The sequence below is a fragment of the Ictidomys tridecemlineatus genome, chromosome 4, assembly GCF_052094955.1.
Source record: "Ictidomys tridecemlineatus isolate mIctTri1 chromosome 4, mIctTri1.hap1, whole genome shotgun sequence".
Taxonomy (NCBI): domain Eukaryota; kingdom Metazoa; phylum Chordata; class Mammalia; order Rodentia; family Sciuridae; genus Ictidomys; species Ictidomys tridecemlineatus.
The window spans coordinates 209,471,695-209,496,474 of NC_135480.1; the positions used below are offsets into that span (position 1 = coordinate 209,471,695).

The window sequence follows — 24,780 nt, forward strand, 5'->3', positions numbered from 1 at the left end:
CTAGGTTTCTTAACCCCAAACACCTTCTCCAGAAGCAGCTTCCCTCACCCAAGAGTGGTCTCTGACTGACTTACCACTGGCTGCCTCAACTCAGCCAGGGGCCCCACCTGGCGCTGGATGTGCTATGTGCTGTCCATGCTGAACTGCCAAGGCTCTCTTGGGTGTAGTGCACCTAGGCCAACTCCAGGCAGCTGCTGCAGAATACCCAGGGCCCAACCCAGTGAGGCCAAATGTGCCCTGCCCCATACAGCCTCCCTTCCTCCTGGGCAGTTGCCTGCAGCCTTTAGAGCCCCACCCTCACCAGCAATCAGCAGCTTCCAGCCCCCGCCCACCATAGGATGTTGCCATGGAATCCTCCAGGGGCCAGCAGGCAGAGCTGCTAGCTGGTGACGTTAGGGATGGGGCACAGTGCAGCATCTGCCCATGCAGTAGGCCAGGCCAGCCTGTCTCAAATGCCCAAACTCTCCCCTTAGACCCCTGTCAGGGTGCAGTATGTCCTGGAGGCACGGTTCTCCACTGAGCAGGTCTGTGCCAGGAATCAGCTGACCTTAGAGCCTGGCCTTGTGGCCCACAGCTTGTGAGGTCCTGACGTGGGACAGGTTCATGGCAAATGAATTTGCCCAGGACCACACAGAGCAGCACTGTGGTGGCCCCAGTAGGACACTAGTGGGGGCCCTACCCAGCAGGACAGGACAGGGGAAGTACCTCCCCTGACAGACAGCAGAGGCATCCTTCCCCTCCCCACTCAGCTGGAATAGCCCAGGGCTTGGTACTTGGGTCACAGGGCTGGCAAGAGTTGGAGTGAGGACAGAGCCATGTGGCTGAAGAATAAGCCACATGCAGACCCTCCTGGTGGGCAGTGGGCAATTGCAGCCAAGGGCCCACTCTGGACTGAGTGAGCCATCTGGCTCCAGGTACTTGCTGAGATTTTGGCACCTCAAGCTCCAAAATAGTACCTGGGAAGACTGACAGGGCAGGGAGTTACCCATCTGCTCCTGCCTGGGCCCAACCAGAGACATGCATTCTGGGAGCCCCTGACCAGTATGCAGTGAGGCCAGGGCTTGGGGCTCCTCCAGGTCCCTGACCTAAGGCCCTGCCAAGCTGCCTGCTGCTTGTGCAGGTGCCCTGGAGATGGTGCTGGTGAGACCATCAGGCTTCTTCCTGGACGTGGTTCAGGACCCTGAGACCTGTATTTTGGGAATGTTGAAAACCTTGTGCTCAGCAAAGCTCCAAAGCAGAGCAAGAGCAAACCAGTTGGGGCCTTAGCCCTGCTGCACAGCCCCCACCGGGTGCGGCCCCTTTAAGTGCTGCCCCCTTGGCTGCCATTGGGGGCAGTACTGAGCAGCCAGGCCAGGATCAGCGCTGCTGCCTGGAAGCTTCTGCCGGTGCCCGGGCGCAGCAGTGCGGGGGGGATACAGAGGACCCGGCTGGAGCTGGTGCAGCCCACCCAGGATTCGGGCAACATCCAGGTAAGAGGCCAGGGTGAACTGCCTAGCATGCTATTGTCAAGCAGAAGCTATCTGAGAGGATGGGACATCCCCGCCCCCAAGCAGCACAGGCTAGTTCCTGCGATGGCTGCTCCAGGACAGGCCAGGGCAGGGCTGGGAGGTAAGGAAGGCTGCTTGGCCATCCGTGTGGGCTCCAGAAGACCCAGGGTCCTGGAGTTGCCCAACGCCACCCGATCCCCACAGGGAGGGGGTGTCAGAGTCCAGGTCCTGACAGCCGCAGCTGGCAACGCTGGCTGTCACCTCCCTGGGGCGGAGCCTCACACCCTGTCATCCAGCCTAGATTCCAGCCTGGCCTTGAGCTTAGGATGAAAGAGGGGTCTGACCGGTGTGGGTATTAGCCTGGGATGGGGACATAGACTGGACTTAGTAGCCCTGACCCAAAAGCAGCCCTGTGAGCAGAAAGCTGATGCCCAGCTGGGACACAGTTGACCCTTCACAGCCTGTCCACCTACAGTCCTGCCAGGTGAGGGCATGGCTAGCCCCTCATTAATTCCCCCAGTTTATCCTGGGGCAGATGCCCCCAAGTGGGTGCTGAGTAGGAGGAGGAGGGCTGTCACCTCTTTCTGAGCATCTCCCCAGCCAGCCTCTGGCCCTGGGGACCTGGAGGCTCTGGTGGCCCATATCTGAACCCGAGCCTGGACCCAGCCAAGCCTGCAGCTCAGGGGCTGAAGAACCACAGGTTTCCATGGAGCCTTCAGGAGTGGAAGGAGGAGGGGGTAGGGCCCTCTCCTGGGAGGCAGTGGGGGAGCTTTCCCCGCCCTCCACCCTGCCTCCCCCCCCACCCCCCGCAGCTGGCAGCCTCCTGGCCGAGTGAGCTAATTCTCAGCTGAGGAAGATGGATGCCATAAGTACATGGTTCCATGGCCTGGGCCTGACTTTGAGGCTGCCATGAATACACCAGGCGGTGTCCATGTGCACTTATGCAAAGCTGGTGGGGACGATCTTCAGCCTTCCTTGCCTGCCCCATCAAGCCTGGTGGATTTCAGCCACCCCAAGACAGCTGGGGTCAAAGGAGGCCCAGGCATGCTCTCTGAGGACTTTTTTATGGCCTGGGCCACTCGGAGTTGAGGACATTTTTGCTTTGGATGCTTTGGATGCAGTCAAGTGTCCCCAGCCCTGTGTACTGACCAGGCTGAGCACACCAGGTACTGTGCTCAGCCTGGTCAGCAGGCTAGTGGGGATGTCTGAGACTTTCTGTAGGACTGGCTAAGGCTAGGGTCCTGGGACTTGCCCTCTCACTTTTCACAATTAAAAGGGTCACTCTGCATTGGGCATTGTACGGGAATCTATACCTGTAAATCAATTCCAGTAAAGCTAAAATGAGCCCCATCATTCCAGCTGTGGACACCAGAGGGCAGTAGTCCTAGGACCATTTCCCCACTTTCCTCTCCTACCCACCTGCCTGCTCTGCCAAGAAAGGGGGTTCTGTCTATCCAAACCTGCCCAGGGGTCACTAGCAAGGAGAGGAATTCTGCCTAGGGACAAGAAGGCATGGACCACTGCAGGCTAAGCCCTTCAGGCTGACCTGGCCCACCCCCATCTGCAGGAATCTCTAAGGTCAGCATGGGTACCTCTAAGGCCGGCATGGAGCAAGCGCCTGCGGCCTTGGCAAAGGCCTGCAGCCAGGGTTGCTTCACTCCCTGCGCCCCAGGTAAGCCGGGCCAGGGTGGTGGGAGGGTAAGGGGCCTGGGCTGCAGAGGGGGCTGCCCTGACCCGCGTCTCCCCCCAGGGCAAAAGCCCCAAAAGGCCGCGTGAGCTGGAGCCGCCAGCCTGGGGACGTCTTTTAAGATGACCCGCACGGACCCACCGGACCTGCTGGTGTCTACCGTGTACCAGGACATCAAGGTGGCGGCCCCGGGGCCAGCGTCCAGGCGCCAGCCATGTGAGCAATCCGTGGCCCGGCCTGGTGCGCCCGCGCCTTTCAACAAGCGCCACTGCCGCAGCTTCGATTTCCTGGAGGCACTGGACGGGCCGGCCATGGAGGCCCACTCAGAGCCTCCACTCCCGGAGCCCGCTGCTCCGCGCGCGCGGCCCCGAGAAGGCGAACCTCGGCGTCGCGCCCGCTCCAAGAGCGCGCCCCGCGCGCCCCCGGGCCTGGCACCGGCGCCCACCTCGCCGCCGGTGCTGCAGCGCCGAGGCCGGGAGACTCAGCGTGCGATGCGGGTAGAGGGGTCGCCTCGCCGGGAGCCTGCGTACCCCGCGCTGCGCGCTCTCGCCAACGAACTGCACCCTATTAAGCTGCAGCCACAACGGAGCGGCCCTGGCCGCATCACGCCCCTGTGTGCCGCCCCTGGCCGCTGTGCGCCACCAGAGCCCCCCACGGGGCCCGCCCCCCATGTCCGATGCCGACTGGACATCAAGCCAGATGACGCTGTGCTGCAGCACGCCGCCCGGGGTTCGCGGCCCTGTGGGCCCGTAGACAACACGTCCTGGGCCCGTGCAGCCCCGCAGTTCCATGGCCTTACGGTGCCTGGTCCCCGCCACGTGGCGCTCTCGCGTACCCCCACCCCCAGTGACTTGTACTGTGCAGACCCCCGGGCGCTGTACTGCGACGGGCCCCTGCCTGGGCCTCGGGACTACTCTGAGCGCCGCAGTCAGCCCTTCAGCACACCTCCAGGCCCTACACAATTCTTCTACACCGAGGAGCCCGAGGGCTATGCAGGAGGATTTCCCGCCAGCCCTGGTCCTCCCTTTGATGGCTACTGCCCTAGGCCCTACCCATCCGAAGAGACCCGGGGTCCCAGTCCGAGGCGTGGGGGCGGCTACTATGGAGGGGAAGTGCGCACTTTCCCGATCCAGGAACCACCCTCCCGCTCCTACTACGGGGAGGTCCCCAGGGCCTATGGACTGCCCTTTGTTCCCCGCTACGTTCCTGAAGATCCTCGGGCCCACACCTTTTATACAGAGGACTTCGGGAGGTACCGCGAGCGTGACGCCCTAGCTCGGACTTACCCGCACTCACGCAACAGCTCAGCCTGGGCCGACTGGGGACCCCGGCCTTACCGCACCTTGCAGGTAGTGCCTCCCTCGGTCCCCGGCCCGCTGTTGGCCTCGTGGCATGGTGGCACCGGCACCAGCCCGCCCCGGCTGGCCACAGACAGCCGCCACTACTCACGCTCATGGGACAACATCCTGGCGCCAGGGCCCCGCCGGGAGGACCCCCTAGGCCGGGGCCGCAGCTATGAGAACCTGCTAGGGCGGGAGGTGCGGGAGCCGCGGGGCGCATCCCCCGAGGGCCGGCGCGCGCCAGTAATAGTGAACTTGTCCACCTCACCCAGACGCTACGCGGCGCTCTCTCTGTCTGAGACCTCGCTGTCCGAAAAGGGCCGTGCCGGGGAAGGCCTGAGCCGTAACTGGTATGTCACTCCAGAGATTACCATCACCGACAACGACCTGCGCGCCGCCGAACGCCCGACTGTCAGGAGCTGGGAACTGCCGGGAGGCCGGCCGCGTCTGCCCGCGTCGGCGGCTCCCATGGGCCCCACCTCTGGCCGCCAGCGCAGCCTAGAGCAACTAGACGAGCTCATTACCGATCTGGTCATCGACTCCAGACCACCGGCCGGCCAAGCCCCAGAGCCGGCGGCAGAGGGGCTGGGCCGCCAGCTGCGCCGCAGCGCGCTGGACTCACGGCCCGCGGGCCCTGGAGCCCCGGCGCTGGCGCCTCCGCGTTCGCCCCCTGCCTCTGCTGGCAGCGTCGAGGAGCCTGCAGGCCCGGGCGAGGCAGCCAACGGGTCTCCAGAACCCAGTGCGGACGAGGACGATCTGATGACCTGCTCCAATGCGCGCTGCCGGCGCACGGAAACCATGTTCAACGCCTGCCTCTACTTCAAGTCCTGCCACAGCTGCTACACTTACTACTGTTCACGCCTGTGCCGCCGCGAGGACTGGGACGCACACAAGGCGCGCTGCCTATACGGCCGCGTAGGCAGCGTGTGCCGCCACGTGCTTCAGTTCTGCCGTGACAGCGGCCCCGTGCATCGCGCTTTCTCGCGCATCGCTCGTGTCGGCTTCCTGTCCCGCGGCCGCGGCGTGCTCTTCCTGGGCTTCCCAAGTCCTGGCTCGGCCGACAACTTCCTGCGCTTCGGTCTCGAAGGGCTGCTGTTGTCGCCCACTTACCTGTCCCTGCGCGAGCTGGCTACACACGCAGCGCCCCTGGGCAGCTATGCGCGAGAGCTGGCGGCCGCAGGGCGGCTCTATGAGCCGGCCGAGTGCTTCCTACTCAGTGTGTCGGTGGCGGTAGGTCCGGGCACCGCGCCCTCTGGGGCGCCCGCTCGGCCGGCGCCCGCGCCTCGCAGCACTGGGCCCACTGTGCGCAAGTTCGCCAAGGTGGCACTGGCTGCAGGCAGTCCGGCGCGGCCGCCCCCCGTGCGGGGCCGTGAGCCTGACATGGAAACATTGATTTTGACCCCGCCACCAGGCACGGCGGGCCTGGACCAAGAGGGCGAGGCGGGCCGGCGGGCTAGAGAGGTGGCCTTCATCCACATCCAAAGGGAGCTGCGGCTGCGAGGTGTATTCCTGCGCCACGAGTTCCCGCGCGTTTATGAGCAGCTCTGTGAGTTCGTGGAGGCCAACCGACGCTTCACGCCCACCACCATCTACCCCACAGACCGGCGCACCGGCCGCCCCTTCATGTGCATGATCATGGCTGCTTCTGAGCCACGCGCGCTGGACTGGGTGGCCAGCGCCAATCTGCTGGACGATATCATGTGAGGCTTGAGGACACCAGACTCAGGCCCTGATCAGAATCCTTGCCTAGCCCACTCAGGCCCCGCCCGGTCCACTCAGGGCCGCCCCCGAGCCCCGCCCAACTCACTGAATCCATCCAGGCCCAGACCAGCCCCTCATGCTGCTTCTCTTGAGCCCTGCCCGGACAAATTTCCCAGCTCCCCCCATTTTCCCACACCCCACTGTGCTCTCCCAACTCTTTCCTCCCCACAACAACTCACCGGGCTGCCCAGTTCCCACCTTCCAGAGTCAGCCCTCCTGGCCCACAGAGACCGGTCCTCGCCCTAGGTGCTCCCCGCTGGGAGGTGGGGTGGGCCAGAGGACCTCCAGGCTCTGCCTTTTTGCTGAGGGTCACTACTGCACAGACCCTGCAAATGGATCCATATCTGCTCTGGGGCTCTGATGAAGCCTCTGCTCTCCCTCCCTGCTCGTCCAGGAGCCTGTGTTGACCAAAGTCTAGTATAGACACTTTAAGCTCACCTCCTGTCTCTGGGGTGTGACCCCCTCAGAGACCTTTCTTCCTGGAGAACACCCTGATTAGCTTTCGTGCATTCATGCCCCAAGTGAGAAAGCTATGTGTGAGTGCCGAGCCGGACTCTGAAGTGTTGCTCATCCTGCAGCCTCTCACCTCTGACCACCTTGGTCTAAGTCTTGCAGGAGAGGTTGGATACTCAGAGGTCTTCAAGCCAAGGGCAAGCCCACCATTCAGAGGGGATTTGGGGCAGGAAAAGCAGAGCATCTGGGTGTGGGCACATGCCAGGCAAGGGTCTGGGGTCTGCCCATACCCAACAAGATGGCCCTAGACAGGTGCCAGAGCAGAACCTGGTGGTGGGCATGCAAAGGCAGGCCCTAATTTGGCAGGAGATCAGAAGCATGTACATAGGATGGGCCAGCTGGGAGGACAGCACAGAGGCCTTCCAGGAAGCTACATCTACCTGCTGCCAAAGGAAGGACCTGGAAGGTTCAGGGGGATCCTCAGCTAGTTGCTGGGTAGAGAAAGAGGAGTGAGTTAGCAGCCAATGGAGTTTCAACTGAAGAGCTATGTGACAAGCCCGAGGTCAGGTCCCTCCACTGCACGATTGCACACAGGTCCCAGTGCTTTCACTCTGCTACTCACGAGCTTGGTATGCCTTGGGGAGCGCACACCCAGACGGCCCTACGCTGTGCCCTCTCCCCACCACTCTTCCCTTGGGCATCCTGCTCCGCACCGGGGCTCCAAAGAGGACTGAGAAAGGAGATAAGCCAGGCGCTGTGCAAGGGTCCTCGTGGATCCTCTAATCCCTTCGGAGCCAGAGGAGGGGGCATTAAGCGCGATAAATTGTGAGCCCTGCCTCCGCGCCCTGCTCTCACCCCTGACGGTGTCTCCACCCCGACACTCCTGAGCCCCCGCCCGGGCCTGCGATTTGCACCGGCCCGGTGCCCCGCTTGCTGCAATCGCTGCTGCGCCCCGCCACGGGACCTCCGCATAGGGCCCCGCGCCTGAGGGCCCACAGGAACGCCCCTGGACGGGAATCGTTTCTAGAGGGCGAGCGCTTTCAAACCAAGTAAAATAGAACTTGAATGTAGCTGCTGCTTGCTGTCTCTTCGTGGGTGTCTGGGGAGGGAGGTCACTGGTCGCGGGGGGGGGGCGCTCTGGGAGGGAGCTCCTCGGCCGGTGGGGTGCGACCCTTGGGCGTCGGTGTGTGCTCGGAAGCGTGGCACTGGGGACTGGGGGGTTTCCTGGGCGCATCCCTGGGGCCTCCTGTCCTACGCCTGCTTCACGGGCCGCGTAACAGTCCCCCTCCAAAGTGCCTTCCCCCAACCCCAGTGAAAAGGAATTTTTCCGTCGGCTGCCCGTAATCGCTTCTCGTTTCCCTAGTCCACTTTCCCTTTAAATGCGGCAGCGTGGGCACAAGGCTGCAAGGAACTGCACCGCGATTGGTCAGTCCGTGCCCCAGGTCCGGGGCACGACTGGCTGAGGCTCCGGGCCTCAGGCAGCATCTACCCACGGGATTGGCCATAGCTGTCATAGAGCCCGCCTCCGACACTCGGCACAGCCCAGGGTTGGATGGGAGAAGGGACCGCGGCACCGGGGACAGGCACTCCGGAGAACATGGCGGCGGCGGATCTCGCCCAGATTCCTGAAGTAGACATCGATCCGGACGGCGTCTTCAAATACGTGCTGGTCCGAGTGCACTCAACGCAGCCCTCCGGGACTCCGGCCGGGGAGTGCAAGGAGATCGTGCGTGGCTACAAGTGGGCGGAGTACCACGGTGAGGGCGGGGCGCGCCTGTGGGCGGGGCCGGGAGGCTGTGGGCGGGGCCGGAGAGACTGTGGGTCCTGGTGGGCTTCGCCCTGCACCAGCAGCACCCAGAGAGTCTGGGTCCTGCTCAGGAAGGGGTGCCACGGCCCGACTCCTCCCTAGCCCCGGTGCTCGCCCTGGAGCATCCCATTGAAGCCTTCATCCCTGTGCCAGCCGGGAGCGGCTTCCTTTCCACTGGGGAAGGGGCTGCTCAGAGGTGGCCTCCAAGGGCACCCTGAGCACTTCCTGAAGCTGTTCTGCACATCCCAGCCGACATCTACGACAAAGTGTCTGGCGAACTGCAAAAGAAGGGCTATGACTGCGAGTGCCTGGGGGGTGGGCGCATCTCCCACCAGAGCCAGGACAAGAAGATTCACGTCTATGGCTACTCCATGGTGAGCCCTGTTTGAGGTCCCTGTCCTGGTTACAAAGTGCACTGGACCATTTGACCCCACACAGAACGACCTGACTTGCCTCACAGGAGACCTGGATTCTCCCAATGGGTTCAGAACCTTCTCTCTCTCAAGGGCCTAAGGCTTCCCCTACATTTTGCAAGTGGCACTATGGGTGGGATGCCATTTGCCTTGGAACAGGAGGCTGGGTGGGTCTCTCCCTGACCTGGGGGGCTCTTGGGGGCATTCATTGCTAGGGTGCAACTCAGAGCCCACAAGCTCACTTCTGGAGCCCTCTGTGCCCCCACCTGTATATGCCCAGGACTGTCTGGTGGTTGGTTTGGTATCCCTTCTAAGCCCACTCTTGGCCTGGCTGGACTCTCAGAGCCAAGGGCCAGGTGGAGCTAGTAACTGTCACCTTTCCAGGGCTATGGTCGTGCCCAGCACTCCGTCTCAACTGAGAAGATCAAGGCCAAGTATCCTGACTATGAGGTCACCTGGGCTGATGATGGCTACTGAGGCCCAGCCCCCACTGAGGACTCTGTCCTTGCTGGAATCCCTCCTGAGAGGCTGGCCCAGCCCTTTTCTTTTGCATTTCTTGGCAATGTGCCAGCCCTTTGGGCGTCAGAGGCCAGACCAGCCTGGCTTGTGGAAATTAAAAGCTTGGTATGCCTTGCGGTTCCTGTGTCTTGGCTTCCTGCCCCTTGGTCATAACTGGGGACCCCTCTACTCAGCCTCTGGAGGCCCCAGGGCGTGGCAGTGCACACTTAGCCCCTTGGGTCTGATAAGGGGCCCTAGGGTACTCCCATTTATGGTCTGATTGCTCCTTTGCAACTGCTATCCCCAAGGACACCCGGGAAGAGGCCCCACAAGGCCTTGCACAAGGAGTCAGTACCTGGTCCCCTGTGGCCAGGCGAGGCCTGAGATACACAGGTGCCCCTTTCCAGAGCTTAGCCCAAGGTTCCCGGCAGGGGAGCTCCAGTGGCCACTGTCCTGGCCAGCTAACATTGGCTATCACAGGCTCTTAGGACCACCTTGGAGGCTTCTTGTGTGGCCAGAGCAACTGCCAGCCAAGGACACAGATGATGTGACCCACAGCCTTTGCTTTCAGGGTTGAGTTCTGTGGCCACACATGAACCACTACTGGGTCCCATTCACTCTGACTTCCAGCTTTTAGAGCCCTCTCTCCTGGACACTCTCACACCCTCAGGACCTTGGCCCCTGCCCTGGGGCCCCCAGGCACAATAGGACATAGTATGCAGTGACAGTGGGTGCTGGGGGAAGCCAGGGCTAAAGCTGGCAGTTCCCACGGCTAGACCCTCCAGGCCACCTCTCCAGGCAGGCCCTTTGCAGACACTACAGACCAGCAACCTGAGGTCACACAGCAGGAGATCAGGCAGAACCACGCTCCTCCACAGTCCTGGTGTCCCTCCTGCCCCAACTGTGAGTCTTTTCCTAGAGAACCAGAAGTTCCTGGGCTTCCAGGAGCCCTGTGCCTATTACAGACCACCCAGCCTATGGCTGCTCAGGACAGTCTGAAGGGTTTTGTTTTTTGTTTTATTTTGAGATAGGTCTCCTCCATATGTTACCCAGGCCAGCCTCCTGACTCAGCCTCCCAAGCAGCAGGGTTACAGGCATGCACCACTGCACCTGGCTCAGGGCAGTTTTGAAGGATGAGTAAATGAAGGGGTGGGAATCCATAACCTGAGCTACATGTGGGGCAGGAGGGAGAACATTACGCCCTTATACTGGGCTTGTACTGTCCCCAAGGTGGAGAACCCAAAGGTTGGTTCTGGGGTACACATGCTGGAATCCTATATGCAGCTATTGGGGTGGGCTCCCTTGACCTTGACCTGTACCAAGGTGGGGCCAGAGGCCCTATGAGAGAAGCCACAGTGATTTCTGCCACCCCAACACTGCTGTACAAAGCCCTGCTGGTGGGATCCCCCACCCCACCCCAGAAAGAGCCTCTGCTAGGGAAGGCTGAACAGGTGCACAGGATGGCCTGACCTTTGGTCACAAAGAGCCAGGCAAGTGAGATCCAACCCTGGGTCGGGGGCCAGGGGCCCTCCTGAGGACACTTTTACAGCTAGATGCTTGGCCCATCACTGTTGAGTGGGGCCCTCCCAAGGGGCCAGAGGCATAAAAGGGACTAGGCCCCTTGGTTGGAGCCAAGTCAGCCTGTGGGGCCGCTAAAGACTGATAACTGGACAGAGTCCTCACCAGGCGGCTCATCCTCACTCCCTCCAGCCTGGCTATGCGACCTCCGGGCCCCCTCCTGCCTGCCCTGGTCCTGCTTGTGGGTGAGTCAGCTGGTCTTACTGAGCGTGCTGCCTGGGTGCTGGGGACAGGTGCTATGCCAGTGCTGACACCAGAGTCCTTAGAGAAGGACGGCAGCCTGCCAAGGAACAAACCTCTCTGCCCGAAGGAGAGGCCCTGGGGCAATCACAGTGCATCTTCCGAGCTCTCTCTCTGCCACCTTGGATGGCAAGGCTTGTGGGGGACGCTGGATCACCCAATGCTGTGTCTCCTTGGGGGACATCCTCCTGGGAGCCCTTTTAGTTCTCTCCCGAGTGATGTGGGCTCCTGTACCTTCCTCAAGGGTGCCCCTCTTTTTTTTTTTAATTTATTTTAGTTGTCAATGGACCTTTATTTTACTCATTTATATGAGGTGCTAAGAACTGAACCCAGTGCCTCACACATGCCAGGCAAGTGCTCTGCCACTGAGCCACAACCTCAGCCCAGGGGGTATCCCTCTTTGAAGGCCCCATTTCCTGTGTACACCCACCTCTGCTCTGCAGCCTCTGCTTGGTCAGCGGGGCTGGGAACATGGGGAAGTGCTCTGTTTGCTCCTGACAGTTTTTTGTGGGTCCCAGGTTCTTTCCTGCCTGATCCTAAGCCCCGAATTTGGGTGCCCAGTGTCCTGCACTGCTCAGGTCCATGGAACTTCCAGTGCTAAAATCAGTCCTGGGCAAAGTGGGATGGCCAGTTACCCTGCCCAGACCCACGTGGCTGTCATTCTGCCAGCAGCATGGTCCCCAGGCTGGGCCTGGCTACTTGACTACTGCAGGAGCCCCAGCAAGGCCACATGCAACTTTGTGTGCGACTACAGGGACTGCTCAGACGAGGCCCAGTGCGGTGAGCTGGGGCCGGGAAGGTGGGCAGGCCAGTGCTGGGGTAGACATCTGACCACCCACTCTCCTAGGGTACCATGGGGCCTTGCCCATCCCGGGCACCCCCTTCACCTGCGGCTTTGAGCAGGATACCTGTGGCTGGCAGGATATTAGCACCTCGGGCTACAGCTGGCTCCGAGACCGAGCAGGAGCTATGCTGGAGGGTCCCGGGCCTCACTCCGACCACACACTTGGCACTGACCTGGGTGAGGCCCCCACAAGTCCATGTGCACTCCCACCCTCCCCTCTTGCCCTGCTGCCTATCTCCTGACCTCACCACCTGGACCAGGCTGGTACATGGCTGTGGGAACCCACCGTGGAAAGGAGGCATCCACTGCAGCCCTGCGCTCCCCTGTCCTGCAAGAGGCAGCCCCCACCTGTGAGCTGAGACTCTGGTACCATGCAGCATCTGGAGGTGTGTGCCCAAGACCCCCAGAGATCTAGGGTAGGGTGGCTCTGGAGAGGGGCTGGAAGGAGAAAGGAGGGTACCCACCCCAGAGGAGGGTGGCCAGGGTATAGCTGGCATGCTCAGGGGAGGTAGTATAGGGCTGCAACTGCTCCAGGGCCTCCCCAATTGCTGCAGATGTGGCTGAGCTGCGGCTGGAGCTGACCCATGGTACAGAGACGCTGACACTGTGGAAGAGTGCAGGACCCTGGGGCCCCAGCTGGCAGGAGCTGGTGGTGACCACTGGCCGTATCCAGGGTGACTTCCAAGTGAGCTGGAGTGCTCTGGCTGGCAGGGAGGAGTGGGGAAGGCCTGGACCCCAATGGCCCTAAGGACCTCTGCTCTCTTCAGGTGACCTTCTCTGCTACCCGAAATGCCACGCACAAGGGAGCTGTGGCTGTGGATGATGTGGAGTTCTGGGGCTGTGGGCTGCCTGGTGAGGCCACCCTGTCTCCACCATGAGGCCCTCAATACCTGCTCCCCTGCTCAGGCCACCTGTCCTTTCCCCAGCATGCCCACTTACTCCAAGGTCTTGGGGCCAGAGTAGAGGTTAACCTGCCCCCACTCAGTCCCCCAGGCCAGCTGCCCCCTGGGGCACCATCAGTGCCAGAACAAGGCCTGCATAGAGCCACACCAGCTGTGTGACAGGGAGGACAACTGTGGGGATGGCTCCGACGAAGACCTGCTTACCTGCAGTGAGGCCAGGGCCACCCAGGACTGGGCTGGGCTGGGCTGGGCAGCAGGATGAGACTGGGAGGAAGGATCCTGACCTCCAGGGTCCTTGAAAGACACTGGGGGCTGGTCTGGGAGGAAATACCTTGGCATGGTCATTCTGGAGGTGGAATAGCCAGTGTCCACTCTGGGGCTGGCCTTGTGGCTGCAGGAGGCCATAACAGCCCTGCTTCCACCCAAGGCCACCACATGGCTACTGATTTTGAGTCAGGCCTGGGTTCATGGAACCACTCAGAAGGCTGGACCCGGAACCACAGTGCTGGTGGCCCTGAGGACCGTGCCTGGCCAAACCGAGATCACAGCTGGAACAGTGCACAGGGTGAGGTCCATGAGAACCCTGGCCATGGGCTGGAGGTATAGCTGAAATGATAGAGTGCTTGCCTTGCGTGCACAAGGCCCTGGGTTCAATCTCCAGCACCACAAAAAGAAGAAGAAGAAGAAGTAAAGAATCCTAGCCATGGCTCTGTCTGCCTTGCAACTGCCCAGCAATGCCAGTTCACACCTGCCCTCTCCCCTAGGCATGTTCCTAGTCTCCATGGCCAAGTCTGGCACCCCTGCTGTCCTCTCCAGCCCTGAGTTCCAAGCCTCAGGCTCCCACAACTGCTCGGTGAGACTTGGGGACAGGGAACACATGCAGGCTCCCCTGTCCTGTCTGCCTGAGTGCTGCAGGCCCTGACCAGCCTGAGGTCACTTCCAGCTCATCTTCTACTACTACTTACATGGGTCCGAGGTTGGCTGCCTCCAGCTGCTCCTACAGATGCAGGGGCCTAGTGCCCCCCAGAACCCTGTCCTCCTGCGGAGGCACTGTGGGGAGCTGGGAGCAGTGTGGGTACGAGACCGGGTTGACATCAGGAGTGCCCATCCCTTCCAGGTGAGACTGGCCAGGTGGTGGCTGGGGGTCAAAAGGAGTGGGGTCCAGCCATTTACAAAGCACAAGTAGCATGTGAATCTGGAGTGGGTGTCCGCGAGCAGACCCCAGGGAGCACTGAGGGGCCCAGTGTGTCCCTGAGCATCCCTGCCTTCAGATCCTCCTGGCTGGGGAAACGGGTCCAGGAGGCGTGGTGGGCCTGGACGACCTCATCCTGTCGGACCACTGCAGAACAGCTCCAGGTGACCTGCCCAAATCCCTCCCCTGGCCTGCCCAGGAGAAGCACAGTGGCCCCCAACCTCCACCTGACCCCAGCTCTACCCCACAGGGAGGTCTGACCTACAGTCACTGCCTACGCGACCTTGGGTCCAGGCCCTCCAGCCCCAGCCGTCCAGCTTCTATCCCCAGGAGGTCTGTGAGCTGGGATATCTCTCTTGCGGGGACCTGTGTGTGCCCCCAGAGCAGCTGTGTGACTTCCAGGAACAATGCCCAGAGGGCGAGGATGAGCAGGAGTGTGGTGAGGCCTCCTGCAGAACCCTGCCAGTGCAGGCGCCCAGAGGCAGCGGGAGGCTCGGTGGCCATGGCCCTCCCTTTAGTACTGCTGCTGTTGCAGGCACCACGGACTTTGAGGCTGCCACGGCCGGGGGCTGGGAGGATGCCAGCGTGGGGCAGCTGCAGTGGCAGCGGGCTGCAGCCCAGGAAAGCAGGGGACCTGGCAGGGATGCTCGCGGGGCTGCTGCTGGTGAGGCCCAGAGTCCCCAGGGGTCCTTTTGAATTGGGGGTCCTTGAGCAACAGAGTTGTGGCCTGGAAGGAACAGGACTGTGAGTGCCTTGCTTCCCCGCCCAGGGCACTTCCTGTCTCTACAGAAGGCCTGGGGGCAGCTGAGGCCTGAGGCCCGGGCCCTCACATCCCCCCTGGGCCCCTCAGGCCCCAACTGTGAACTCCACATGGCTTACTATTTCCACAGTCACCCCCAAGGTACAGCCCACCGGAGGTCCTCTGCCCAGTCCCAAGACACCCCTACATGGAGGGAGGGGTCTGGGGAAGGCTCACCCACCGGGACCCCTCCCTCCAGGCTTCCTGGCACTGGTGGTGTTGCAGGGCAGCTCCCGGGAGCTGGTGTGGCAGGCCCCAAGCAGCAGCACAGGAGACTGGACGGTGGACAAGGTCCTTCTTGGAGCACGCCACCGGCCATTCCGGGTAAGAAGGGCAGTCCAGAGTGTGGGATGGGCACAGGCCTGGCCCTGACCTAAGACCCTTTCTTCTACTATGTTGAAGCTGGAGTTTGTCAGTCTAGTGGACTGGGACATCCCTGGCCAGCAGGGGGCCGGGGTGGACAACGTGACAATGAGGGACTGCAGCCTCACTGCAACCACTGAAAAAGACCAAGGTCTCTCCTGTCCATATCTCACCTCCACCAGGGGGCTCCCAACGCACCTCCAGGGACCCCCTAGAGCCTTTACCACCCAGGGCTCAGGAGGGATGTGTGGGTGGATGGGGTGCTGACCCCACCCTGCCCCCAGAGGTTTCCTGTAACTTTGAGCGGAATACCTGCGGCTGGCACATGGGCCACTTCACAGATGCCCACTGGCGTCGGATACAGAGCCATGGCCCTGGGTATGACCACACCACTGGCCAAGGTAAGAGGGCCTTCAGGCCCGGGGGCCCTTGGCCCTGGGAGCGCATCTCTGAGCCCAGCCTGTGCCTCTCCTGCAGGTTTTTTCATGCTCCTGGACCCCACAAATCCCCCTGCCCGTGGCCGTGCTGCCCACTTGCTCACACGACCCCAGACCCCAGCAACCCCCAAGGAGTGTCTCAGCTTCTGGTATCACCTGTATGGACCCCAAATTGGTGAGCCTTGGAGCTGGCAGGGCCTCCATGGATGCCCCAGGAATCCAAGAGGTGTTTGGTGCCTGCTGGGGCCTCAGGGGTCAGCAGTTGGGGCTGATCCCCACAAACCCCACCACCCTGCAGGGACCTTGCGCCTAATCATGAGGAGGGATGGGGAGGAGGACATGCTGCTATGGTCGCGGTCAGGCACCCATGGCAACCGCTGGCACCAGGCTTGGGCCACCCTCCATCACCAGCTAGAGCCTAGCACCAAGTACCAGGTAAGCCTAGTGCCAGGCAAAGGGGTACAGGGGGCAGGCCCCAGCCAGCTGACGCCCTCTACCCCCAGCTGCTGTTTGAGGGCCTCCGGGATGGGTACCATGGCACCATGGGGCTGGACGACGTGGCTGTGCGGCCTGGGCCCTGCTGGGCCCCCAGGCACTGCTCCTTTGAGGACTCTGCCTGCGGCTTCTCAACTGGAGGACAGGGCCTGTGGAAGCGCCAAGCCAACGCCTCCTGGGGCCCCCAGACAGACCATACCACAGAGACAGCCCAAGGTACTGAGCCTGGCAAGGGGTGGGTGGAGGACATCAGCCAGGGGCAGGCAGACTGATGCTGGCCACTCCCCAGGGCACTACATGGTGGTGGACACAAGCCCAGTCGCTCTGCCTCAGGGCCACGTGGCCTCCCTGACCTCAGAGGAGCACCAGCCCCTGGCTCAGCCCACCTGCCTGAGTTTTTGGTACCACCTAAGCCTCCACAACCCAGGTGAGGAGCTGTGGGCAGGGCCTGGGGAGTCAGTGCTGGGCTGGTGTCCCACAGGCCCTGTGCAGGGCTGGGGCACTGTGTGGATGTCTTCCCCCACTGGCCCTGGCCTGGCAGGCACTCTGCGAGTCCACGTGGAGGAGGGCAAGAGACGCCAGGTGTTCAGTGTTTATGGCCACAGTGGGCTTGCCTGGCGCCTGGGCAGTGTGGATGTGCAGGCTGGGCAGGCCTGGAGGGTGAGTGCCTGGGCCCTAGGGGGCAGGGATCCTGGTTCCCCCTGAGCAATGTGTGGTCAGACTGCAGAGTGCCTGGCCTGACCTGCAGGTGGTGTTTGAGGCCCTGGCTGCTGGCATGGAACACTCCTACATCGCACTGGACGACCTTTCCCTTCAGGATGGGCCCTGTCCTCGGCCAGGTGGTGCCCTCCTGCCCCTCCCTGGCAGGGGCCAGTGCCCTGGGATGGTCAATGGGGACAGCTCTGCTCACTAGCTGGTTCTTACAGGGTCCTGTGACTTTGAATCTGGCCTGTGTGGCTGGAGCCACCTGGCCTGGCCTGGCTTGGGCAGGTACAGCTGGGACTGGAGTGGTGGAGACACCCCCTCCCGCTACCCACTGCCCACTGTGGACCACACCCTAGGCACAGAAGCAGGTGTGTACTGGCCAGAGCAGGGGACCAAGCTGGGGCAGTGACTACCCAGCCACACAGCCACTCTGCCATGGCACCACATGGCATTGCCTGCTCTTGGTCCTTAGGCCAAGGACCACAGGTAGGGTCAAGGGGACAACTTGGCACCCTGGCCTTTTATTTCCAGGCCACTTTGCCTTTTTCGAAACTAGTGTGCTGGGGCCAGGGGGTCAGGCGGCCTGGCTGCGCAGCGAGCCTCTGCCAGCCACTACGGCTTCCTGCCTCCGCTTCTGGTACCACATGGGATTTCCTGAGCACTTCTGTAAGTTGGGCTGGGCCTTTGGATGCCTGGATGTGGGGAGAGGGGTCAGAGAGGTCTGGGGCTCCACTTCACACGAGGCCAGGCACCTGACACCCCAGCCCCCACTTCCAGACAAGGGAGAGCTAAGGGTGCTCCTGAGCAGTGCCCAGGGCCAGCTGGCTGTGTGGGGAAAAGGTGGACACCTGCGGCACCAGTGGCTAGAAGTCCAGGTTGAGGTGACCAGCACCGAGGAGTTCCAGGTGAGACACTGCACCTCAGCTGAGCTGCCCTCCCTCTTCTCTCCCTCTAATTCCTCACCCCTTTCCTTCCCCATCAGATTGTGTTTGAAGCCACTCTGGGTGGTCAGCCAGCTTTGGGGCCCATTGCTCTAGACGATGTGGAGTACCTGGCCGGGCAGCATTGCCAGAGGCCTGCACTCAGTCAGGGTAAGAACTGGGTTGCAGGTTGGAGACAGTTCCAAGGAGGCACCCTGCACACCGCCCAGGAGAATCCCAGGCCAGCCCTGTGTCCTCCCCACCTACCCCACTAACCCTCAGGGCCCCTCCCCAGGCTTGCCTCTGGCTGTGCTCCCTGGGGCCAGTGCAGGGCCAGTCCTTGGCATAGTTGTAGACGGCTGAGGGCCACGACCCCCAGCCTGCTGCTGTAGCCTGTGTAGACAGTATCAACACTCTCTCATTTGAAGAGGGTGAACTCAGACCCAGCAGGACTAGTGGAACCAGATAGCCCCAGGATTAATCCTCACCCCCAGGCATGGCGGGTGATTGGTGTGAAGGGCTCTTGTGTCCTCTGGCCCACAGGAGGCATGACAGCATCCATGATGGTGCCAGCCCTGGTTGGAGGGGCCCTCCTCTTCCTCATACTCCTGGTGCTGCTGGGACTTGGGGGACGCCACTGGCTGCAGAAGGGAGGCTGCCCCTTCAGGAGTAACAAGGACGTGGCAGCACCTGGCTTTGACAACATCCTCTTCAATGCGGTAGGAGCCCCCAGGTGTGAGCGGGTGGGGCCTGCCTTTGGGCTTGCTGACTGCAGAGAATGGGCCTCAGTGGTGGGTCAGGACCCCAAGGGAGAGTCCCACCCATCCAAGCCCTGCAGCACCCTCTGCTGCCCTTGCCTCTCAGTGGTTGTCACCAGGCTCCTCCCTCCTTTCCAGGATGGAGTCACCCTCCCAGCACCTGCCACCAGCAGCTCATAGACCATCCCAGACAAGGATCTGGCCCCTGAATGCACTTGGACCTAGCCCCAGGCTGGATCCACCTTCATCCCCAGATACCTGACCTCTCCTGAGGCTGGTTTTGGGGGCTCAGAGGACACAGAGCTTCCACAGCCCTCCCCTGTCCAGTCACTGCCCACTTGTATGGCACAGGGTGCTTGCTCCATGAATAAATGCTCAGTCCTGAGGACTGCCCAAGTTTTCAAGCTGAGATCAGTTATCCATGCATTTCTGGCCACTGGGTGAGTAGCCCTCCTCAGGATTCCAGACCAGACCAAAGAGAGACCCCAGGAAACATGCTTGGGGCCATACAGCTCAGGACCAAGGATGACTCACTCTCTCCCATGTGCCTCACATGAGGCAGGCAGGGCCACAGACACAGGGCAACCTTCAGGACCTGGAGCCACTGTTCAGATCCACCAGGTCCAAGGCCCCAAGGGTCTGTAAGGGTCCCACCTGCTCTGCTCTCCAGCCTCTGCCTTGTGGGGATGCGAGTCACCTGCAGCAGGGACACTGACGGTGACAGCACACAGACATGGTGACATGCAGCTGGCTTGGTGGGCGCCTGGCAACCACAACCCCCCACAGCTCCCCCAAGCCTACTATACAAGCCCCCACCCCAAGATAAAAGGCTGAGTAATCCCAGGTTGAGGGGTGAAGCTGAGGACACCAGGGTTCCTATGGTACTGGAGCAGGGCCCAGGCAAACTGCCTTTGGCCTTTGGACTAGAGAAGGGGACCCTGCATGCAAGCGTGTGAACAGACTTGACTGTGGTCCTAAGGAAGCTACGTTGACACCTCTGCCCCAGGGGGGTTCCGGGAGCTCTGGTCTTCCACCTCAACTTGGCCCTGCTGCAAGGACTTGGGGCCTTGCAGGGTGTCCTCAGACAGGGCAGTGACACCCACACTGTGCTGTCAGGTACTGCCTTCCTGCCACTCCAGACACCACATGCCCCAAGGAGCCAGATGGGCTCTTGCCTGTCCCAGGGCTCAGCGAACAGAGGCGCAAGCAGGGCACAGCCAGGCATTGCCCTGTGTCTGCAGGCGCCATAAGGTTGATGGATGCCCAGTCAATGTCTGAGCAGATGGGTAAAAAGGGGAGAAATAAATCTTTAAACCTTGGGTCCCAATGGGGTGTCTGTCATGAAGCTCACCTGTGGGACACAATCCCCCCCACTGAAGCCCAGTTAGAAGAGCAGGCTGAAGGCCACAGGAAGGGCACATGCCCATGGACTCTTTAAAGCTAAAGCAGAGAAAGCAGCACAGAGGCTGTGCCCCGGCCCATCTTCCGGACTCCCCGGGGCTCCCCAAGGCTCCCCAGGGCTCCCCAGAGCTCCATGCTGCGGCTGCTCTGAGCACATGCCCAGGGCAGGAAGGCGCTGCTCTGCACGTGGTCTGAGGGATGAGGGCAGGGAGGAAAGAGCCAGGAGGAGCCAGCACTCTGCAAGGTTTTGCTTTGTTTGACAGCAGGTATGGGTTGAGGGCCCACAGGCCTGACCCCATGTTCCGCTTGTCATGTGAGAAGACCCACGTCAGTGCTGGTGGTCAGGGGAACCAGCCAGAAGAGCAGCCGGAACGCACTGTTTCGAGGCTTTGTGCTCATTTCGCCCGCGGGCCCTTCTCGATGGGCTTCCCGATGTCCTTCCCCCGGAGCTTGAGGCCTGCAACAAGCCAGGACCCTGCTCACCACTCTGCAGCGCCAGAGTGCCAGCCTGTCAATCCCAGATTGGCAGCAGGTGTCCATTCCGCCCTGGGCCCCAGCTCCCTTCCTCATTTTCCTGGGCCTGCCTGGGGAGGGGCTACCTCATTCCTGGCAGGGCTTTGCACACAGGCATGACTAACTTTTGCATCTAACGTTTAAAAGCATGAACTGCTAATTTAGAAAGAAGGGGACAAACATCTTATCCCAGAAGAGCCCCTTGTTCAGCTACGGCAGAGGGGCACTGTGGAGCAGACTGTGGTGTGTGGCTAACACCTTGGAGGGCAGATCCCAGAAGGCCATGGTCCCTCTGTACTCAGCTCAGGGAGAATGCTGGCTGGCAGCCAGAGGGAGATATAGGGCCAAGAACCTGTGACACTATTTCCTTAGGGCTTCAAACAGCACAGGCAGAATCCTAGTGGCCTGACCTCAGACAACACGGCCCCAGGTGCTCCCATCCTACCACCTCCCAGGAGAGTGCTGCCCCTGCCAGGACTAAGCCAGAGGACACTCACCAATGGCTCTCTCGATTTTCCCCAGAACCTGGTTATTTGGAATGGCTCTTCCACTCTCGTAATCTGCGATGACTTGCGGCTTTTCATTGATTTTCTGAAGAGAAGGTGTGCCTTAGATGCACCAACCCAGTGGGGTGTGCTGCAGAAGCCAAGTCAGCCCCCACAGGGCAGCCAGCTTCCGGAGGCTCAGGCCTTACCCTGAGCAGCCAAGTCTCAGGAGAGCGAGCCGCAGCTGCTCTGACCTGGCTGCCCTGGAAGCTTTGGGTGCAAGCCCAGACTGAAGGCCTGAGAACCACCAGGTGGTGAGCCCACCCCACCCCAGCTGAGCATCAGTTCCGGGCCTCCCCAGGCCCACAGCTGCCAGAGCCTCACCGTGGCCAGGTCCTTCTGTGTCAGCCCCTTGCTCTGCCGGCCCCGCTGGATCACTTTGCCCACCTCCAGGGTCACCCTGTCATGGTGCAACTCCTCTGTCTCCCGGTCCAGCTTGGCTGTGTTCTTGGTGATCGAATGCTGCTTGTTCTGGCCAGCAGCCCCTGTGGTTCAGTATGAATAGAGCAGAGGAAAAAGTTGCAACTGACACAAGGAAAAAGCAATTTCAGAATGTTGATCAGACCAACAGGCTTCCCAGGCCCACGGTGACACTGGCCCCAAACTCACAGACCTAAGAACACATACTACCAGAGCTGACTGACAGCTTAGGAAGTGGGTGGAAGGTAATGGTCTGGCTGACCTCACACCACCCCCAGCTCTCCAGTGCTCCTGACACAGGGCCTCAGCACTGCCTAGCCACTGCACAGCATGGCAGATGACCCTGGCAGCATGTTCGCATTTTGCAAGTGGAGACACGGGTACCTACATTTCTTGGACGTCTCCACATCTTCTCCTCGTCTCTGAGCTGCTAAGATGGCCTAGAAAGTTAGAGAACGGTCTCTGATCAAAACCAGCTTCAGAAGTATCAGGCACACAGTGTCAGCTGCTGTGAGTCAACCCGCACTCCACCAGCAGCTCTGAAGGGCTAACGTGATGCTGGGCCCCACAGGGCAAGCTGGTCACAGTGGTCCCACAGCCACGGCTTTGCAGCCTATGGTCTGGTTCTATTTTTTCTATACTAGGGATTGAACTTGGGCACTCAACCACTGAGCCACATCCCCAGCCCTTTTTTATATTTTATTTAGAGACAGGGTCTCACTGAGTTGCTTCACTCTTCACCCTTGCTGAGGCTTGGCTTTGAACTCATGATCCTCCTGTCTCAGCCTCTTGAGCCACTGGGATTACGGGTGTGTGCCACTGCGCCTGGTGCTTCCCATGTTTTAATCACCCATGATCAACCTCAGTCCAAAATGTTATATGGAAATGCCAATAATAAACATAAGATTTAAACTGCATGTTCTGAATGTGTGATAAAATTTCATGTCCTCAGCACTCTGTACTACTGAGACACAAATCCTTCTGCCTGGCACCCATTTTTCACTCAGAGCCTTCCCGGTTATAAGATCAATTGCCAAGATGTTGACACAGTAGCGCCTGTGTTCATGTAACCCGCACATAGTACCCTAATGCCCCTGCACAGGTCTCTGTGGTTCACTTCCTCTCCTCATGTAGGTACTGCATCGTCTCACTTCAGCACAGCAAGGTATACACAGGAGAGACCACGTTCACATTCACGTAACTTTTACTACAGTACATGGACATCCCTATTGGTCTTACTGTGCCTAATTCTTACATTAAACTGCCATAAATTAGTATGAATAGAAAACAGAGAGCACACAGGGTCCAGAATTCCCCAGAGTTTCAGACATCCACTAGGACCTAAGGATGTGTCCCCTGAAGACAAAGGGGGCCACTGTATACAAGCACTTTTCAATCAAATACATAGATAACTCCCAATAAACTGCTACTAAGAAACAGTTCACTTCTTTTGTATTAAAAAAAGAGACTATTAGATTCTTTTTAGAAATTCATATTTGAAATAGTTACTTCTCTAACAACTCTGCAAAGCAGAAAGGAATGCCTGCTGGCCTGGTGTTGCCTCCTCCGAGTCTGACTCCTAATGAGACAGATGACGCATCCCACAGAAACCTGCAGTCTCCCTGGAAACATGACCAATAGCAGTGATTCTGTGGGGTCCATGGTCACTGAGCATTAACATAGGGCATCTCTTCATGCTTCAAAGAAGTAACTTGTGAGCCACTCTAAGTGTAATATGTTCAAAGATGCTTTTCAAACAGTTCATGTGACTCCAGCTTGTGGATATTAAGTTTCCTTGAAAAGAGAGTAAATTTGGTTTTGACTGTGCAACTGATAAGCCCAAGATTAGTGGAGAATGCCTGACTCCAGGACCCCAGCCCTTCCAGGCCTGGCCTGTACTGTGTATCTAAGACTCCAGCCAGAGCCTTTCCAGATGACATGGATGCACCAATGACCACTGGAGGGATGTGCTACAGTAGTAACCTCCTGCCGCTCCTGCCTCCAGCACCACTCAGGACACAGGATCTCCTCTCTCTGAACGACAGAAAGGCAGAGTCCACCTGCCAGCAGGGCCTCGGGCCGCCCCGACCCAGACAGCACCTCCCATGGCCCATGTTGCACCTAGCTGGGCTCTGTGGGCAGCAAACCACTGACACAACCTGTAGGCGCCAGGAGAGAGAAAACCCTCAGGGGGGAGCCTGCCCCTCAGTCCACCGCTGGTCCCCACACCCCCACCCCAGGTTCTCTGCCCTGTTTTCGCACCTGTACCCGATGGGGCCCCAACTCCACAGTAGTCCCCTGCCGCAGCGCTGAGTTTTTATTTCAGCACTGAGTTCTTATTCCGTTCTCCAACCCCTGACCCTTGTCCCCAGCCTTGCCCAAGTCTCCTTGCCCTCTGCCCCTAGTCCCTACCCCCACCCGACTCCTCTCCAGGGTCCCCAGGGCTCCCACCCCACGGTTCCTGTTGCGGATCCATCCCATCTCGTCGAAATTCCCACGCCTGCGGTCTTCAAGCCCCCCCCGTCCCCGCCCACTGCCCCATTCCCCGACCCAGCCCAAGGACCACCCCGCCCGGCCCGGCCGCTCCCCGGCTGGCCAGGCACCTGCTTGGACTTGGCCTGCGCAGCCGTGGGGCCCTTCTTGCGCAGCACCGTCACGGTGTCCCAGTCGCTCTCGGCCATGGCGCGGCGGCGGGGGCGGCGGTCCGTCGGGCGGCTCCGGCAGCTGCTCGAGACCCGGCGCGGCGACGCGACGTCCCCTCGGCGCCTCCCCGCTTCCGGCGCCTGCGCCGATACCCCGCCCCCGTATCCCATTGGCCCGAGGCCCGAGGGGCGGGCACTTTTCACAGATCAGGGCCAATCCGCGCTCGGCTCGCCTGGGTGGCGGGTGGCGGGGCCGCCTGCGGGCGACGTGGGGAGGCGACGTCAGGGCCCCGCGGCCGCAGAGTCCCGTGGCCGCTGGGGGGCGCCGGCGCGGGCGCCAGCGGGAGAAGAGGGGTTCGGGGAAGAGGGATGCGGGGCCCAGAAAGAAGGGTGCGGGAGAAAGGAGATGAGGGAGCAGAGGGGCTCGGGGAAAGACCGATGCGGGCAAAGGAGGGGAGCAGGGGACCGAGAGAAGAGGGGGCACGGGGAGAGGGCTGCGGGGGAGGAGGGGCATCGAAGGGGGAGTGAGCCCTGAGAGGGGTGTTGGGAACGGGGCGCACCTGTCGGGGGGCGGGGGCAG

General features: G+C 60.9%; 4 protein-coding genes across 7 annotated transcripts; 3 read left to right on the forward strand and 1 right to left on the reverse strand.

Annotated features, from left to right (window-relative positions):
- Positions 1–47: 47 nt before the first annotated feature.
- On the forward strand, positions 48–7,798 carry Ajm1 (apical junction component 1 homolog). 4 transcript variants are annotated; one of them, XM_040286666.2, is made up of 3 exons: positions 48–1,469; positions 3,055–3,159; positions 3,238–7,798. In XM_040286666.2, exon 3 carries the CDS (start codon positions 3,297–3,299, stop codon positions 6,216–6,218), a length of 2,922 nt encoding a protein of 973 aa, XP_040142600.2. In that variant the 5' UTR covers positions 48–1,469; positions 3,055–3,159; positions 3,238–3,296; the 3' UTR covers positions 6,219–7,798. The 4 variants fall into 4 exon arrangements, with proteins under 4 accessions (XP_040142600.2, XP_077904898.1, XP_077904899.1 ...); XM_078048772.1 differs by having other exon boundaries at positions 2,847–7,798; XM_078048773.1 differs by having other exon boundaries at positions 2,988–7,798.
- Positions 7,799–8,241: 443 nt separating this feature from the next.
- Positions 8,242–9,584, forward strand: Phpt1 (phosphohistidine phosphatase 1). The gene is made up of 3 exons (XM_005336923.4): positions 8,242–8,485; positions 8,785–8,909; positions 9,333–9,584. The coding sequence occupies exons 1-3, from the start codon at positions 8,281–8,283 to the stop codon at positions 9,423–9,425; spliced, it is 423 nt and encodes a 140-aa protein (XP_005336980.1). The 5' UTR covers positions 8,242–8,280; the 3' UTR covers positions 9,426–9,584.
- Positions 9,585–9,689: 105 nt separating this feature from the next.
- Mamdc4 (MAM domain containing 4) lies at positions 9,690–19,088 on the forward strand. Its single transcript, XM_078048770.1, has 28 exons — positions 9,690–12,044; positions 12,112–12,285; positions 12,369–12,494; positions 12,663–12,793; positions 12,876–12,960; positions 13,094–13,219; positions 13,438–13,575; positions 13,775–13,863; positions 13,954–14,127; positions 14,282–14,366; positions 14,453–14,641; positions 14,738–14,866; positions 14,972–15,103; positions 15,201–15,325; positions 15,404–15,515; positions 15,649–15,765; positions 15,842–15,976; positions 16,100–16,236; positions 16,305–16,512; positions 16,586–16,723; positions 16,838–16,956; positions 17,045–17,135; positions 17,223–17,369; positions 17,533–17,667; positions 17,779–17,906; positions 17,984–18,092; positions 18,465–18,640; positions 18,818–19,088. The coding sequence occupies exons 1-28, from the start codon at positions 11,888–11,890 to the stop codon at positions 18,857–18,859; spliced, it is 3,654 nt and encodes a 1,217-aa protein (XP_077904896.1). The 5' UTR covers positions 9,690–11,887; the 3' UTR covers positions 18,860–19,088.
- A 1,228-nt stretch (positions 19,089–20,316) lies between these two features.
- On the reverse strand, positions 20,317–24,348 carry Edf1 (endothelial differentiation related factor 1). The gene is made up of 5 exons (XM_005336920.3): positions 24,162–24,348; positions 21,947–21,998; positions 21,463–21,623; positions 21,091–21,184; positions 20,317–20,537 (listed from the first exon to the last, which is right to left on the reverse strand). Exons 1-5 carry the CDS (start codon positions 24,237–24,239, stop codon positions 20,476–20,478), a joined length of 447 nt encoding a protein of 148 aa, XP_005336977.1. The 5' UTR covers positions 24,240–24,348; the 3' UTR covers positions 20,317–20,475.
- Between the last annotated feature and the right edge of the window lie 432 nt (positions 24,349–24,780).